Source organism: Bombina bombina, chromosome 8 (genome assembly GCF_027579735.1).
Source record: "Bombina bombina isolate aBomBom1 chromosome 8, aBomBom1.pri, whole genome shotgun sequence".
Classification (NCBI taxonomy): domain Eukaryota; kingdom Metazoa; phylum Chordata; class Amphibia; order Anura; family Bombinatoridae; genus Bombina; species Bombina bombina.
The window spans coordinates 190,008,207-190,025,310 of record NC_069506.1 but is presented as its reverse complement, the minus strand read 5'-3'; the positions used below and the strand labels follow the sequence as shown (position 1 = coordinate 190,025,310).

Genomic DNA, 17,104 nt, shown 5'->3' with positions numbered 1-17,104 from the left:
TCGATCGTCCGCCATTGTTTTTTCAACAGTCACGTGTTTTTATTCTCCAATGACAGTACAGGCCACTCGGGGAATCAGCTCTAAGTCAATACACCCTTAGTCAATTCTGCGCATGCCCTAGCTCCGGAATCGCATCCTAACCTCTGTCTCACCGCGATTTTTGCGCATGTTCAGTTTCAAGCTAGGCAAATTGGATACATTGTATTCCGGACCATATTTTTATTTTCTTATTCAATTTGCTGTACTCTTTGATTACACCATATTTATAAGCATACTGTTCTTATATCGTGCAGCATCCTTATTTAACATGCGCATGCGTGTACAGCGTAATGAAGGCTGTAATGCCAGGGCAGTGACGTGGGGAGGGGCGGGTAGATCTGTCGCCGGGAGGAAGCAAATTCAAGGAAGTTATTCATGAGGGAGGAGCAATGATTGTAACGAGTAAGCACATAAAATAAGTATATATATATATTTTGAAATAACATTAGGTACAGTTAACATATGCGATTTAGATTAAAAATACATGTGGATTCGAATTGTAATGATCAATAGTGTAAAATTGACCATCACTTTAAGAAAATTGGCAAGGCCAGCGCTATTACACCCAGAAAATCCCTTAATGACCGATACGTTGCAGTCATTAATGGGTTAAGATAGCTCAGGAACAGCACTGCACTACTGGAAGCTAACTGGTGATTGGTAGCTATGCACATATGCCTGTTGTCATTGGCTCATGTGTTCAGTTAGGTCCCAGTTGTGCATTGTTGCTCTGGATTTTACCTATGTGCTTAACCCTTTCCAGTTGTTAAACACATTGTTATATGCAAGCAATAGTGCAATAATAAAATATTCTAACACAATATAGTTTTTCATTTTGAAGTTGCGTGTACCGTTAATGGGACAGTAAAGTGAGATTCAAACATTCATAATTCAGACAGAACATGCAATTTTAAACAACTTTCCATTTTACTTCTGTTATCTAATTTGTTTTCTTGGTATCCTTTGTTGAAAAGCATACCTAAGTAGGTTCAGGAACAGCAAAGCACTACTAGACGCCAGCTGTTAATTTGGGGCCTCATATATAAACCTCATGTCACTGGCTCTTCCTATGTGTTCATTTAGTTTCCAGTAGTGCACTGCTGCTCCTTCAACAAATGATACAAAGAGAATAAAGCAAATTTTATAACAGAAGAAAACTGTAAAGTTGTTTAAAAGAATATGCACTACCTGACTCATTAAAGGGACACTAAACACTAAATAATGTCATGCACCTCCCTCTAATCATGGTTGCTGCCATTAGGGAACCTAAATGACACTGCAGGTATGTGAAGGAGAGTTACTGCGCATGTGCAAACAGGTTAGCTCTGGAATGTAGTGAAAGATCAATTTCAACATGGCGGCACCCATGACTAGAGGGAGGCGGGGAATAACCTTAATACTATGTTTATAAAATGTTTAATGTTTAATGTCTCTTTAAAGAAGAAAATTTGGTTTTTATGTCCCTTTAATTAAGGACCTGGTGATCTAAAGCTCTCCACTCCGGTAAAATTATCTTGTCAGTCCTGCAAGGTTCCTTAAACAAGAAAGTCACATTGTAGCCTGAGAGTATTTATCTCACTATCCAGAGCTATGAGTGTGAAGTGCCTCACATCACAATATAATGCTTAAATGGACACTGAACCCAAACATTTTGTTTTGTAATTCAGAAAGACCATGCAATTTTAAGCAACTTTCTAATTTACTCCTATTATCAATTTTTCTTTGTTCTCTTGCTATCTTTATTTGAAAAAGAAGGCATCTATGCTTTTTTGGGTTCAGTACTCTGGACAGCAATTTTTTATTGGTGGATGAATTTATCCACCAATCAGCAAGGACAACCCAGGTTGTTCACCAAAAATGGGCCGGCATCTAAACTTATATTCTTGCATTTTAAATAAAGATACCAAGAGAATGAAGAAAATTTGATAATAGGAGTAAATTAGAAAGTTGCTTAAAATTTCATGCTCAATCTGAATCATGAAAGACATTTTTTTGGGTACAGTGTCCCTTTAAATAAGAACCCCAACGAATTAATGTAATTTGTCTCCATGCCAGAGACCCTAAATCAGCTCAATAAGAACAAATCATCTGTTCTAGGATTTCTTGGTCAATCTACACTATTAAACTCATAAACAAACTGCGCATTATAGGAATACTCCAACAAGTTGTTTTTTAAGTGTTAATAATGCTCACTCTCTCTCATTACAGAACCTAGGCCATACGTTTCTGCAAAAACACAATAGGCGCAAAACAGTAAAAACTTGACAATGAAAAATGATGATTGTTAAGAGATGAACAATGATAGCACCTGCTGGGTTTGTTTCCTTGCCTGTCCGCTCCAGACCCCCTGTCTCTAACTATACGCCATATAAGCACAGTGCCTGGGCAGCAGCTGTCTGCAGTATGGCTACTACAAATAATAACAAAGACTCACAAACTCTCTTTACAACTCCTACAAAGTGTGTGAGGTCCCCCTATCAGCAGTAATATATGTTGCTCATTTATTTAGCTGAATATGAGCAAGGATAAAAACATGGGCCTTTTAGCTACAGCCCTCCTGGGTACCCCTTACTTCAAGTTCACTAGCCTGAAATAATATGTGAATAGAAAAGGGCAGAACAGACCCCAGCAAGGCTGAAAGTTTAGTATTCATGGCTGATGGGCTTCCCCGCCCTCCCTCTCTAGTCTTAACCCGTCTTTCCTCCTCTATAACCTTTGTACAATGAAAGTTTAAAAGGGATCTTTTACTAAACTTTGTGTATGAATAATAGTAACTAATAAGACTGGAGTGGACAATGAGAGTATTGAGCTGCAACCAACTGTGTTAGGCTACTAGGTCGTACGTCTCTTTAGCTTCAAGTGCTCCCACACATATGTTCATAGGGGAATTTGGTGAGGTCAACCGTATGTTTCCCAGGCCAAAAGTGTTTAACTGCTTTATAATAGCAAGTGTTGTATACCCTTTGGGGCTATTAGTTGTAAAGAGTTAAAACACTATCAGATTTGTTTTTAAGATGTTATCTTTCTGTTGCTTGTTTGAGAGCTAATAGATATAATGTTGTCAATTCTTTGCCAGTTACTACAATATAATATACTATAGTACTATAAAAAGCAAAATGCCTATAATTTACATACTGCCAGAAAGAAAAAAAAAAAAAAATATATATATATATAAGATTGGACACATCTTTTTCATAAAGGTTCAGTGTGATTGCTGTGGAATTTGTTTTATAGGCTCCTTTATTTTCCGGAACTAACCATGTCATCACAAGGTGAGAACCAACAAGATCCTATTGCCATTTATGTGGAAACGGTTGAAGATCCGGCAATACAAGCCAAAGCAGCACAAACAGGGACGGTTTCCTACACCGAGGATGATGCTAACCGCATATTGTTTGCACCCATATCCAGAACGACTGGTGAGACTCCTATTAACTTATATTTTGCATTGTTAAAATTGAAAAAACGTGAGATAGATTTATCGTTACATGGGAGCTATCTCTCAGACTACCACAGAAATGGGCAAATTCCAAGGGGGTTTAGGGTACACAATATTCCCACCATAGGCAGAGACAACCCTGAATTCAGAAAGAAGTGGTGCTATATTCTAAACAAATGTTCTTTTGATTTAATATTGTTGGTCATTGAAGAAGTCACTTCTATCTTAACTAAGGTTAAAATTGAAATTCAGCAGTTTGAAACAACACATAACCCAATTCTTGCTAATGATCAACAAGAAAACTGGTTATCCAAAATCAAAACTCAAATTGATAAATACAAAAATGATTTAATTACATTTAAAAATAGGAAACTGGATACCGTTAAGTTAGATTACTCCCAGGGCAAGGTATACAAATGGCTCACAGGCACTAGAGAGATACAGCCCAGGAGAAGACAGCGAGATAGGCGTGTACGCTTTGACACAGTGGATACAAGTGGAGCTGAGTCCACCGATAATGAGAGAGCCCCTAGTGCAAGGCCATATACCCCACCGGGTACAGGTGACAATTTTGACCATTACAATGCACAGTCAACACCAAGACATTTTTTAGGGGTTACAACACGCTCACAGAGAGCAGACATACGAGACCCCACATCAGGCGGGCGGGCACCAAGACACAGACCACCAAGAAGGGGGAGGCGAGGGATGCAATAATTAATTTAAGCTCTCATGTTCTGACAAATGGTGAAATACAACTTCTGAATAAGGGACTATCATTTGTTCCCAGCACAACAATCAATGAGTATGAACAGAAAGTTGATATTCACAAATTTTGCAGAACCTTAAAGCTTAAGGAGTTTTTCCAGAACACTATATCAGATAACACCAAAACCGCAATTGAACGCCAATGTCATATACCAAGCACATTTGAGCCTACCAATTATAGCGCCAGCACCAAGACCTTTATTCGTATGGTCTCTCAAGACCTAGATAAGGACAGAGAGCATTCTATATGGAAACATAATTTAACACAAATAGAAAGAGAAGCTATTAAAACACTCCAGGATGACACCTCCCTTACCATTAGACCAGCGGATAAGGGAGGGGCCATAGTCCTTTTGAACTATGATTACTACAAAAGTGATATCGTACATCAACTCTCAGATACATCTACATACATGGCTCTGAAGGGTGATCCAACAGATACATACAAAAAACAATTGGATGATTTAATTCAGATGGGTTGCGAACAGGGTTTCATCTCTGAACACATCAAAAAATATTGCATCACACCACATCCAAGGATACCCATATTATACACAATACCAAAGGTGCATAAGGATGCAAAGGCACCTCCGGGTCGTCCTATCGTGTCGGCAGTAGATTCCTTATGCCAACCGGTGTCACAGTACATTGACCTGCTGCTACAGCCGGTTGTCAGAGGAACACGATCCTTTTTGCTGGATACCAGCGAATTTATTAGACTGTTGGGGGCTGTTCACGTCCAGACTGGTGACATTTTGGTCACCATGGACGTGAACAGCCTGTACACTATCATTCCCCACGGGGAGGGATTAGAAGCAGTTAGGGCACACCTCACGAACAATCCCCTCTATGAGGGACCCCCCATTGAATACTTACTATCTCTCATTGAATTTTGTTTACACAAGAATTATTTCAGATTCGAAAACAAATTCTTTCTTCAGATAGCGGGTACGGCCATGGGGTCATCCATGGCCCCCTCCTATGCTAACATCTTCATGTCACATTTTGAGAACATATACCTATGGGGAAAATGTAATTCATCCATCATTTTCTACCGTAGGTATATTGACGATATCTTTTTGATTTGGAGAGGGGGCATGGATGACCTCCATGAGTGGTTTGAAACGATCAACAATACACAGACCACTGTTAGATTCAAAATGTTGAGTGACACAGAGTCTATTAACTTTCTTGACCTCAAAGTATATAAAACCACACAGGGACTAGGATGCACACTATTCAGTAAACCTACGGACAGGAACTCCCTATTGAGGTCAGATAGCTGTCACCCCCCAGCATTACTAAAGGGTATATTGAAATCGCAGCTTATCAGAACAGTTAGAAACAATTCGGATCCTATATTAGGAGCCACCCAGTTGTCTGAAATGGGTGCAAAATTTGAAGAGAGGGGATATAAGACCCAACAAATCAGCCAGATGATGAAGGAAGTGTCACAAATAACACAAGCACAACTATTGGCCCAAGAACCTAGACAAACCAGGGATGACAGAATTATACTGGCAACTACATTTTCTCCTAGTACCAGAAATGCTGGACTCTCTTTAAGGACACATTGGCCTATCATTTCCACTGATCCAAAATTACAATTTAGCAAACATCTTACGCCTATGGTCGGTTATAGGAGGGGCACAAATCTGCGAGACTTATTAGTCAAGACTGACTCAAAGGCAAGCTATAATCCCAGGACACATACCAACATCAGAGGATCTTATCGATGCTTAGGATGCACTACCTGTAATGGACTTATAAGTACCAGAATATTTAACCATCCCCATACCAACAAGCAGTTCCACATACGACATTCGATTACCTGTACGACCACGTTTGTCATCTACTTATTGGTATGCCCATGCTCTTGGCACTATGTCGGTAAAACGACAGGTACCCTGAGAGAAAGGATGGCCAATCATCGGCATGCCATAAGGTCGGCTCACAAATCCGGGGAATCAGAACAACCGGTAGCGAGACACTGTGCAGAGTACAGACACTCGGTGGCATCAATAAGATACACACTCATTGATCATGTACCCCCATTAGATAGAGGGGGAGACAGAGGTAAAATACTTCTGCAACGGGAGGCACAATGGATGTACCGACTGGGTACCATTTATCCAGGGGGGCTCAACACCACCCCTGACTTCAAGGCTTTGGTGTAATACAGCTATATAATGTGATACAAGCGCAGGGTACGGCACCTAGACTATTATGACTCTGTGCGCCGTATGGTCGGCGTGCCTCGTTCTAGGGGTGCTCCTAAACCATGTTGGCACACAGCACCAGGGGTAGGAGTCTTTGGTATTTCTAATACCTGCGTGGAAGTCGGATAGTGGTGCCTTGGAGTTACCAGTTTTTTCACATATAGCAGTACACATAGCCAAAACTGGACACTAGATCCTTAAGCATCCCAGGAAGAAGAAAACAACAACATGGAAAATAATTTGATGGCATAATAACCAGGAGAATATGATGCATACTAAGCATTCAATCCTAAAGGCAATATTAACCTAGAGGTCCAGGGGGCAATAGAAGACAACGAAGAACGCACAGAAATAAACACAGAGTGGATCACATTATACATAAATACAGAAGTGAATGACTCAACGTCCTTTATTCTGCATATATGAAAATCAAGGACTATTAGAGCTAAATCCATCCCGAATGGGATAGTGTTTAAATTAATGGAAAGACCGTCACATCAATTGCTTTTATTTATTATTTTTTAAGTTTATTTTTTAAGTTTAAGTTTATTCATCTTTTGTACGTTTGTGCCTAAACGCTTTGGAGTGTTTAAATAGGGAGCATATGAGGGCATTGTTAGCCACAAGATAGCAGTGGAATATACATATATGACCCACGTAGCTCTTATAACGAGAATTAATATGGTGTTAATATATAACCCCATCACTGAATAGGAACTAGGTGAGCGGTATAAATTTCAAAAATACATAAAGGGTTTTTGACAGAGGATAGGAATAATATGCATGTTAACAGCTCATACTAATGGGAAGATCGCAGATAAACGATAATCGTTAATATTTTAGTTATGTAGAATTTGAAGGCTATATATCGGAGGTACATATCTCCATATGAGATTCCTCTATGAATATTGGACATATTGACTCAATATCTTCAATATAAGGCAACACTACACACATATATACATATAGCACAATATATCAGCTGGCGTGCCTAATAATTAGATTTGTTTATCCTCTTTTATCAATATATACACCATCTTTAAACACTCACATTGTAGCCAAACATCATGCCTATTTTAACACACTTTGGTGTATTCAGAAACATAGTTACTGTTAGTCTGTCCCTGTACAGGATTACACTCCAGCATTGTTTAAGTTGTCATGGCAACAAGCGGCTGTCACATTTACTATCACTAATCAAAGTATCAGCACTATCGTTTGCACGCTAAGAGTTTGCTTTATGCGTTTAGATAATATGCCACAATGGTTTTATAATTATGGCATTCACATAGAGAAAGCCGATTATTTACGGCTATAGAATTTTGACAACCGGAAGTAGTTTGGCGCACTACTTCCGCCACTTAGCACATTTGGAACGCATTATGCGTTCCAACACCGGTAATTTTGGCGCCAGCACAGGTAGTGGTTTGAAATGATTTTGAGTGAGTATGTCACTATTTAAGAGTTTGTTTGTTTTCACTTTATTTATGCTGATGAAGGAGGCAAGACCTCCGAAAACGTTACAGAAATAAAAGTAACCTGTTTATGAAAGTCCTGAGAGTGCATTTTCTTTTGGCTGCATATCTTCTACAAATTTGCACCCAGGCATTTTTCCTTTGTGGGCGAGTTTTGGTGTTTTGGATACCTATATATATATATATATATATATATATATATACATAAACATATTTATGCAGTTCTATTTATTGCAGAGCTGATAAAAAAATATAAAAAAAGGAACAATAATTTATTTGTATTTTGTTACATCTTAAAGACTGTATTAAAAAGTCATACACACAATATTATTAGAGTTGTTATGATTATTATTATGATGATGATGATTATAGTGTTTATTTATGTATTTATTTTAATGGATGTCATTGGGCTGGAACAAGAGTCTGTTTTTTTATGTTTGTGGAGGTGTGTCCCTGTCCACCAATAGACAAGGACATACCTCCACATACCACTATAAACAACTTTACAGTTTACTTCTATTAACCAATTTGCTTCATTATTTGTTAATCCTTGACAATGATAAGAAGCATATATGTGCAGCTACCAATCAGCTGCTAGCTGCCAGTAGTGCACTGTTGCTGATCAACCTACCTAGGTATGATTTTTATCAAAAGCATATAAAGAGAATTAAACAACTTTGATAAAATAAGTAAAATGGAAAATTGTGATTAAAATCTGCATGCTCTCTTTGAATCATGAAAGTTTAATTTTTGCTTTACTATCTCTTTAACAGATGGTACTTATCTTAATTAAACGGACCTTAAAGGGACACTAAACCCAACATTTTTCTTTCATGATTCAGATAGATAATACAAATTTAAACAACAATCCAATTTACTTCTGTTATTTATTTTGCTTCCTTTTTTAGATATCCTTAGTTGAAGAAAAAGCAATGCACATGGTTGAGCCAATCACATGAGGCTTCTATGTGCAGCAACCAATCAGCAGCCTATCTAGATATGTTTTTCAGCAAAGAGTATGAAGAGAATAAAACAAATTAGATAATAGAAGTAAATTAGAAAGTTGTTTAAAATGGCATGCTCTTTCTAAATTATGAATTAAAAAATTTGGGTTTCATGTCCCTTTAAAGGGATAGGAAAACCCAAAAATGTGTTTTGTGATTCAGAAAGAACATACCATTTTAAGGTAAATGTAGGTAGGTGTCTAGAAAAAAACACGGCAGGAAATAGTGCTGCCATCTAGTGTTCTTGCAAATGCATAACATTCTGGCAAAATTGCTGCCGTATAGTGCTACAGACACGTGCACACTCCTGAGCTTATATCCCTCTTTTCAACAAAAGAATGAAGAAAATTTGATAAAATAAGTAAATTTAGAAAGTTTGTTTAAAATTGCATGATCTATCTGAATCATGACATAAAAATGTTGGGTTTCATGTCCCTTTAAGATCTTCAATTTGAGTATTTAAAAGGGTCCCAGGGTATGCTGGATACTGTAGTACACGTTTTGCAAACCAAGAGCATTTAAGGGGCACACCCTATGAAAATCCTTGTGTAATACATGTTCTTGGTCTTATTTGCTGTGGCCAATAAAGGATGGATGTAAATAAGATTCTACTTATTATCTATATGTAAAATGTTCTATGGTCAAATAAATGTATCCATGGTTAAAGTGATGGTAAATCCAAGCATTTAAATAATGCTAGGATTTACCATCACTAAAAATAAACTGTAGTTTCAGTCATCACGTATTAAAAAAAGGGTGCTAAACTCACCCTGTCTCTACCACGGCAGCTCGCTTAACTCAGAGCCTCCGGCCGCCCATAGCACAGCGATCTTCTCTCAATAAGGTGACGTTTAGAGGTGGAAACGTCACCTGATTGGTAAAGAGCTCTATGCCGTGGGCCGCAGCACAGACAGGGTGAGTTTATCACCCTTTTTTCTAATAAGTGATAAATAAGACTACAGTATATTTTCAGTTATGGCAAATCCTAGCATTTTTTAAATACTCGGATTTAACATCACTTTAAGCATGGTGGAAACACTTAACTCTGAAAAGATTAGGACACACAGAGGAATTTACAGCAAATATAGGCAAAATAAAGTATGATTGTATATTGTAATTGTGTTTTATTTTCCTTAATTAAAAAAATGATTGGAAGATTAAATGTTGAGCTAAATGTCCCTTTAATAACTTTTGAAATATTTTCCTACCTGGACTGGACAAACATGATTAACAAACTTCTTCTACAGCACTACAATCCTTTAAATCTGACCAATGACCGAGCTTCCAATCATTTATCATTCTACTAGACTGACACAATTTGGAAGTTTTGTTACGCTGCCTATAATCTATAAAAATTGCCTATAATCTATCAAAGTGAAAACAGGTAACTACTAAACTATTGACTACCCTGTGTCTGTCCTGGATCACTGCTAAATTCAATAAGATTTTTTTTTTCCAGAAAAGTGACTGGCAGACAAACAAAAAGTCTTTGCATGCCAATATATCTAGTTAAAAAGCTAAGTAATATGTAGAAGTGAAGTGTGTGTTTGGTTGTCTATGTACGTGACGTCTTCTATATTTGGACTTTTTTTCAAGACCATCATCACAGCTGATATACATTAATGGAAATGAGCATCATGCTCTGTTGCACAACGAGAAGCTGTTTAGTAGTTGTGCGCAGTGCATTGTGGTCTTGAAAAAGGTAAAAATGAGGACCGAAATGTCAACCAAATGTAAAGCTTGATATTTGTATTTATAAAGATTTGGATATCAAGAGCATGCAATTTTAAGCAACTTTCTAATTTACTCCTATTATCAAATTTTCTTTGTTCTCTTGATACCTTTATTTGAAAAAGAAGGCATCTAAGCTAAAAAGCCAGAAAAGTTTTGGTTCAGAACAATGGACAGCACTTTCTATTGGTGCTGTCCAATCAGCAAGGACAACCAATGTTGTTCACCAAAAATGGGCCGGCATCTAAGCTTACTTTCTTGCTTTTCAAATAAAGATACCAAGAGAATGAAGAAAATTTGATAATAGGAGTAAATTAGAAAGTTGCTTAAAATTGCATGCTCTATCTGATTCATGAAAGAAAACATTTGGGTTCAGTGTTCCTTTAAAACCATAATGGCCTAGATTACAAGTGGAGAGCAAAAATATTAGCGCTATTGTCAGTTAACAGCGCTTCTATTTTTACATTTATATTACAAATCTTACTTACAAAGTTACTTTTTATTGCTCAAGCAATAGTCTAGGTTGCACTAACATATGCATGTGGGATTGTGCAGGTGTACTAAATTCCTCACAAAATAGACCTCTATAGGGGCGCAGTAAAATTCATGTTTGATATCGCTCAAGCGAAAAGTCCATGGTGCGCAAGAAGTATTCTTCAGGTAGTTCTGTGATATACTATTAATAATAATTATTTATTTCAGGTCTCAACAAGTTCTACATTTTGCAGCAATCTTTTGGACTTACCACTTGTAATATAAGCACAAGGAGCATGTTAATTGAGTTTCCTACTCTATTCAGATTCAGATAGAGCATACCATTTTAAACAACTTTCCAATTGACTTCTATTAGCTAATTTGCTTCATTCTTTTGCTATCCTTTAATGAAAAGCATACCTAGGTAGCTTCAGACAGCAACAATGCACTACCGGGAGCTAGCTGCTGATTGGTGGATGCCCATATATGCCTCATCATTGGCTCATCAGATGCGATCAGCAAGCTCACTGTAGTATATTGCTGCTCCTTCAACAAAATATACCAAGAGAAGGAAGCAAATTTGGTAATAGAAGTTAATTGGAAAGTTGTTTATAATGAATTCTCTATCTGAATCATGAAAGAAAAATCTGGGGTTTCATGAACCTTTAAGATTAAATTTTTGAATTGTCCACTTGTAATTCCAGTTTGTGTGTTCTTAGCTCTAGATAATGCTCTCTACGTTATTGATTGCGCTCCACTTGTAATCTACCCGTGTAAATTGTAATAACTTGTTAGTACGGCAACACTGGAGTATAGTGCACGTGAAAACAGGGGTCCTGCCTGGCTCCCCCAATTTCAATAGTAGAAACGAGTATGTCCACAGCACTGTATTATTCAAATTTCTTTATTTTCTGAGCATGAGTAAGAGTGGCAACACTCGAAACGTCGCTAATTTATGTCTGTAATTGACAGAGAATAAAGAAATTTGAATAATACAGTGCTGTAGACATACTCGTTTCTACCCGTGTCAATTGTAATAGCAGAAAGAATAGGGGGCCTATTTTCAGATGAGCTTGATGTCTTTCAGAGATTTTTTCCAAAAGTGACTATCAATAAGAAAACCTATTTAGAAATATTTGTTGTGTTTGAATTAGAAAACAAAGCAGGCTTGTCCTTGTATGCATGTATCTTTGTACAGATCTGGTACACAGCATTTTACAGTTTTGTCTACAAGTGCAAGGAGTGCAAATACATTTTTATCACTGATAGACCATTTTGTGGGCTTTTTTAACAGTTCACAATTATACTCACTATTATGATGTTAAAGGGACAGTCTACTCCAAAATAAACTCTCATGATTCAGATAGAGAATGTAATTTTAAACAATTTTCCAATTTACTTTTATCACCAATTTTGCTTTGTTCTGTTGGTATTCTTAGTTGAAAGCTAAACCTAGGAGGTTCATATGCTAATTTCTAAGCCCTCGAAGGCCGCCTCTTCTCTCAGAGCATTTTGACAGTTTTTCACCACTAGAGGGTGTTAGTTCATGTGTGTCATATAGATATCACTGTACTCACGCATGTGGAGTTCCAGTGAGCCAGCTCTGATTGGCTAAAATGGATGTCTGTCAAAAGAACTGAAATAAGGGGGCAGTTTGCAGAGGCTTAGATACAAGATAATTACGGAGGTAAAAAGTATATTAATATAACTGTGTTGGTTATGCAAAACTAGGGAATGGGTAATAAAGGGATTATCTATCTTTTTAAACCATAAAAATTCTGGTGTAGATTGTCCCTTTAAAAAGGGACATAGAACAAGTTGGTATAGAGACAAAATATAATAATATGTACTTTAATTACTTTACCTGCAAATGTATACTGCAGTGCCTCACCATTAACCCTTTATTTTTAGTTTCTGAATTGTACAGCTCTAACTCCCCCCCACGCATTTCCTTCTATGGCTGTATCTATATCTATTGTTGTTTTTGGTAGAATACAAAAGTGCACAGGGATTATGTGCTGGAGCATGCCTAGAAGCTGTGAACTCAGTAGATGCCTGTGTCGAAACACTGATAAGGATGGGCGGAGCTGACTGCTCCAGACAGCATGGCTTTGTAACTAATTTTGCTTATTTTTCAAAATTATTTTTAAATACTTGCAAGCAATTTTTAAACATTTTTTTATGCAAACTATTTTTTTTACTTAATTAGCCCTTTTAGGATATGCACAGATCTCAACATGTTTTATGGCGCTTTAAAGGGACATTAAAACCCTTGATATTGTATTATAAGTGTTTAATGATGTATAGTGAATAATCTTTGCAATATTTTATCATTGTTTATTTTGCCCCCTTTGCTATAATTTAACTAAACTGAGATCTCCAATTCTTATTAGAAGTGAGAGTGAAGATTCCAGACTGAACATTGCTATATTCTACATAATCACTGGTTGCAGACTCTTGTGACTCATTTCTACCTGTCCCTTATTGGCCTCCGCAGAGAATGAAACCTGGGCTTCAACATTTTTTAGAAATGACATCTTTATATTAATTTCAGTCTAATCTTTGCTTTTAATATATCATTCATTTAGTGTTTAATGTCCCTTTAAAAGTTTAGTCAAAATTGAAAAGCACATTTCAACTTTGAATAGAAAACCTTTTTTTAAATACACTTGCATTATCATAACTGCTGCTTGTAAAAAGCTGTAATTGTTTTAGTGATTGCTTTTTACCCTGTGCATGCGTATTCAGACACTGCACTTCCTTAGGCATCAAGTAGTTATGCATATTGTATCATGCAAATTGGCAAGAAAGTCCTTTTATAATATTTTACTCACTAACGGAATGAAGAAAAATCTCCAAGCTGCCTTTAATTAAAAAGCAACTGTAAATTGATCCTTTACAACCAGTTCACACAACCTAAGTTGGCTTTGTTGGAAAAAAACAGCTGACTTGTTAGTAGGAGTATTGTGGTTTAGCTATCTACAAAGCACCATCTTGTCAAAAAGCCTCAGGTCTCAAGACATTTAACAAACACATATATCAATCATTGTTATGGCAGTTTGGACAAGGAGAGCTAGATAAAATTAATAAATAGACACCACTGCAATAATTGTTGACTAGCACTGCTGATGGGCTCAGTAGTAGTTTCCACTGGAGGCCATCAGTTCTCTGCTGCTCCTGGGTGATGCTTTACCTATGTGTTTACATGTGTTAAATACATAGATGTGCAGAATTGACAGTGATTAAATTACATGGTCTAACAAATTAGAGCATATTTTTTCCCATTATAATGGCCCTTTAAATTACATTAATAGTGTATTAAATATATAGTATAATATTATATTTTAAAATGTAATAAAGTAATGTTAAATCCTAAATTAAAGTAATTTGAAAATAAATATTTGTATTGTGGTTCTATAAGTTGTTCTTGAATCCTGTATTTTGTCCTATTTTACTCATAGTTTCATTTTATGGATTTTTGTGAAAAGACTAGAATTTAAAGAATGGAATTTGTAGAGAATGGTTAATTTGCTGCTACAAAGGTTAAACTATTGCTGACAAATACACTGACATCTCTCTCCACAGAAAAATCCCTGTACCACATGCTACCCCCCTCTGCTAATATCTGCTGTCCCTCTCCTTCCCTTATGGCCAATTATGCAACAATTTAGGAGTATGACCCTTCCTATTGCACTATGTAATCCTCAGAGCAGATACAGGGGAGAAAGGCTAGGGGCTTGTCCAACTTCACTAAATATTTTAACAGCAGCTTAGAGACAATGAGTCTGGAGGGGGACCATAAACAAAAGCAAATAGGGACAATTACATGATAAATACATGGCAACACCCTTTCTCTTTTTCTAGCTGTCACAAGCAGCACATCAAACTGGCCTTGCTCATTTTTCTACTCATTTTTCTCATTCCTAGCACCGTCAAAACAAAACAATGCTTCTGGTGCCAAAATAAAGGAATAAAACACAGTGAATGGCTGGTGCTGATGGAACCAGCTGGTGCCCTGTTTGTCAACACTGGGAACTCCAGGAAAAAAACAGCATTCCCAGGAAGTGTAGCAGAAGTCATCTCTTATTTGAATAGTAAAGGAATTTTATTTTTGTGCATGCAACAGATGTCATATGTGCGAGTTATAAGGGTTTGCTTATGTGTAAGTGACATAGGTTTCTATATTTTGTGGATAATTGTCTTATTTGACCAAATATACAATTCCCAAAAATTAAATATATCCTAGATATGTATAAATTCATATATATATATATATATATATATATATATATATATATATATATATATATATATATATATATATATATATATATATATATATATGTGTGTGTGTGTGTGTGTGTGAATAATCTGGTTCTCTCTTGTCATTTCAATCTCCCATACACTGAACAATGTTTCTATTGTGAGGGATGACTGCCCAGAATTCAACAAAGGGTATTTGCAGGTACTTTTAAAAACATGTTACAGTATATTCTATTAAACAAAACTATAACAAATGCACACTCATATTAATAATTAATTAGGTATGTGCAAAATTCATCATTCAGATATTCGTTTGTCAAACGAATTCCAAATATGGCTGCGGGTAGAAGGAATTAAGTTAAACTCACTTGGATCTGAGTTTGCACAGATCTCTGTATGTTACACTTTAACACTAATATATCTGGTGCAGAAAATAGCCAATTACTGCTACCCGCAGCCATATTTGGACTTTGTTTGCCAAACGAATATCTGAATGGCAAATTTTGCACATACCTAATAATTAATCAACCCAAGTATTTGCTTAGAGCCTAGTTACAATATAAATCCCATAAAATATACCATTGCATGGTTTGCCAGTGTACTAATGGCCAAATCTCATTTGACTTTTTTTGCCAAGTGAAGTGATAATTTATAATATTATTAACCACAACTCAAAAACATTACAGGCATCAACAGAGATACAATATGTAATGTAAACCCCTATATGTGTAAAATTTTAAGATCAGCAGAGACGGAAAAATATATAGAACGGGCGAAGGCATATTGGGGAAAGATAGTAAGTTTGATAGACCCTATAGATCAACTAGAGAACAGTTTAAAGACTGCGCTAGCTATCTCCCCTTCAACTTATCTAAGAGAAACACAGTTTAAGATTATCAATAGAGACTACCTCACTCCACGGCGGGTAGCTAAGTGGAATTGTAATGTTAAAATTTTTTGTATCAAGTGCCATTTAAACGATCCAGATCTGGGTCACCTTCTGTGGGAATGCCCGAAAGTAAACCAATTTTGGCATAAGGTAGCCTATCTTCTTTCCCAAATGATAAATATTGAAGTGAGACTTTCAATAAATTCTATAATATTATTGAACCCCTGTATTTCATGGGGGAATAAAAAGAGATTCATTCTAACTGCGATACTTAACCTCAGAAAACTTATTTTTGACAACTGGTGTAAACCACGAGCTCCATCAATCAAAGAAGCAAAAAATCTTCTCTCTGATAGTGCAATAATAGCAGCCCATGACTATAGGCTTGAAAGGAAGAAAGATAACTCATATTTAAAAACTTGGAAAGACTTTATTCTAGATCAGGGTAGAGACTTTACTGCTAACATAGAAGGTATCATTAATACTCAAATATAGTGAATATGCCCCGAATTGGAGGTTCAAATGGACAGGATTGGATGGGGCGGTGAGAAGGGAGGAGACTATGTTAACTTTGCTTTTTTTTTTTTTTTTTTCTCTCTCTTGGACTCTCCTTATGAAAGATGCATGATTAATGCAATATTACACTATATAAAATAATGGACGATTAGGCGGCCTAGTTGGGCACAACAGACTCATCACCCCCCCCCCCACACACTTTTAGATTTGATAACATATATGTAAACTCTTGACAAATGCATTTGGATATATGTGAATTTCCTACTTGTAATGTTTATTTTGCCACT

General features: G+C 36.5%; 1 protein-coding gene across 1 annotated transcript in view; it reads left to right on the top strand.

Moving 5' to 3' along the window:
- Window positions 1-3,306: 3,306 nt before the first annotated feature.
- Window positions 3,307-17,104, top strand: part of LOC128638680 (G1/S-specific cyclin-D1-like) — a 28,280-nt gene continuing 14,482 nt past the window's right edge. Inside the window, exon 1 of the mRNA XM_053690793.1 lies at window positions 3,307-3,458. Within this exon, the coding sequence (XP_053546768.1) occupies window positions 3,342-3,458 (117 nt within the window). The 5' untranslated portion in view covers window positions 3,307-3,341. The remainder of the gene's footprint in view (window positions 3,459-17,104) is intronic.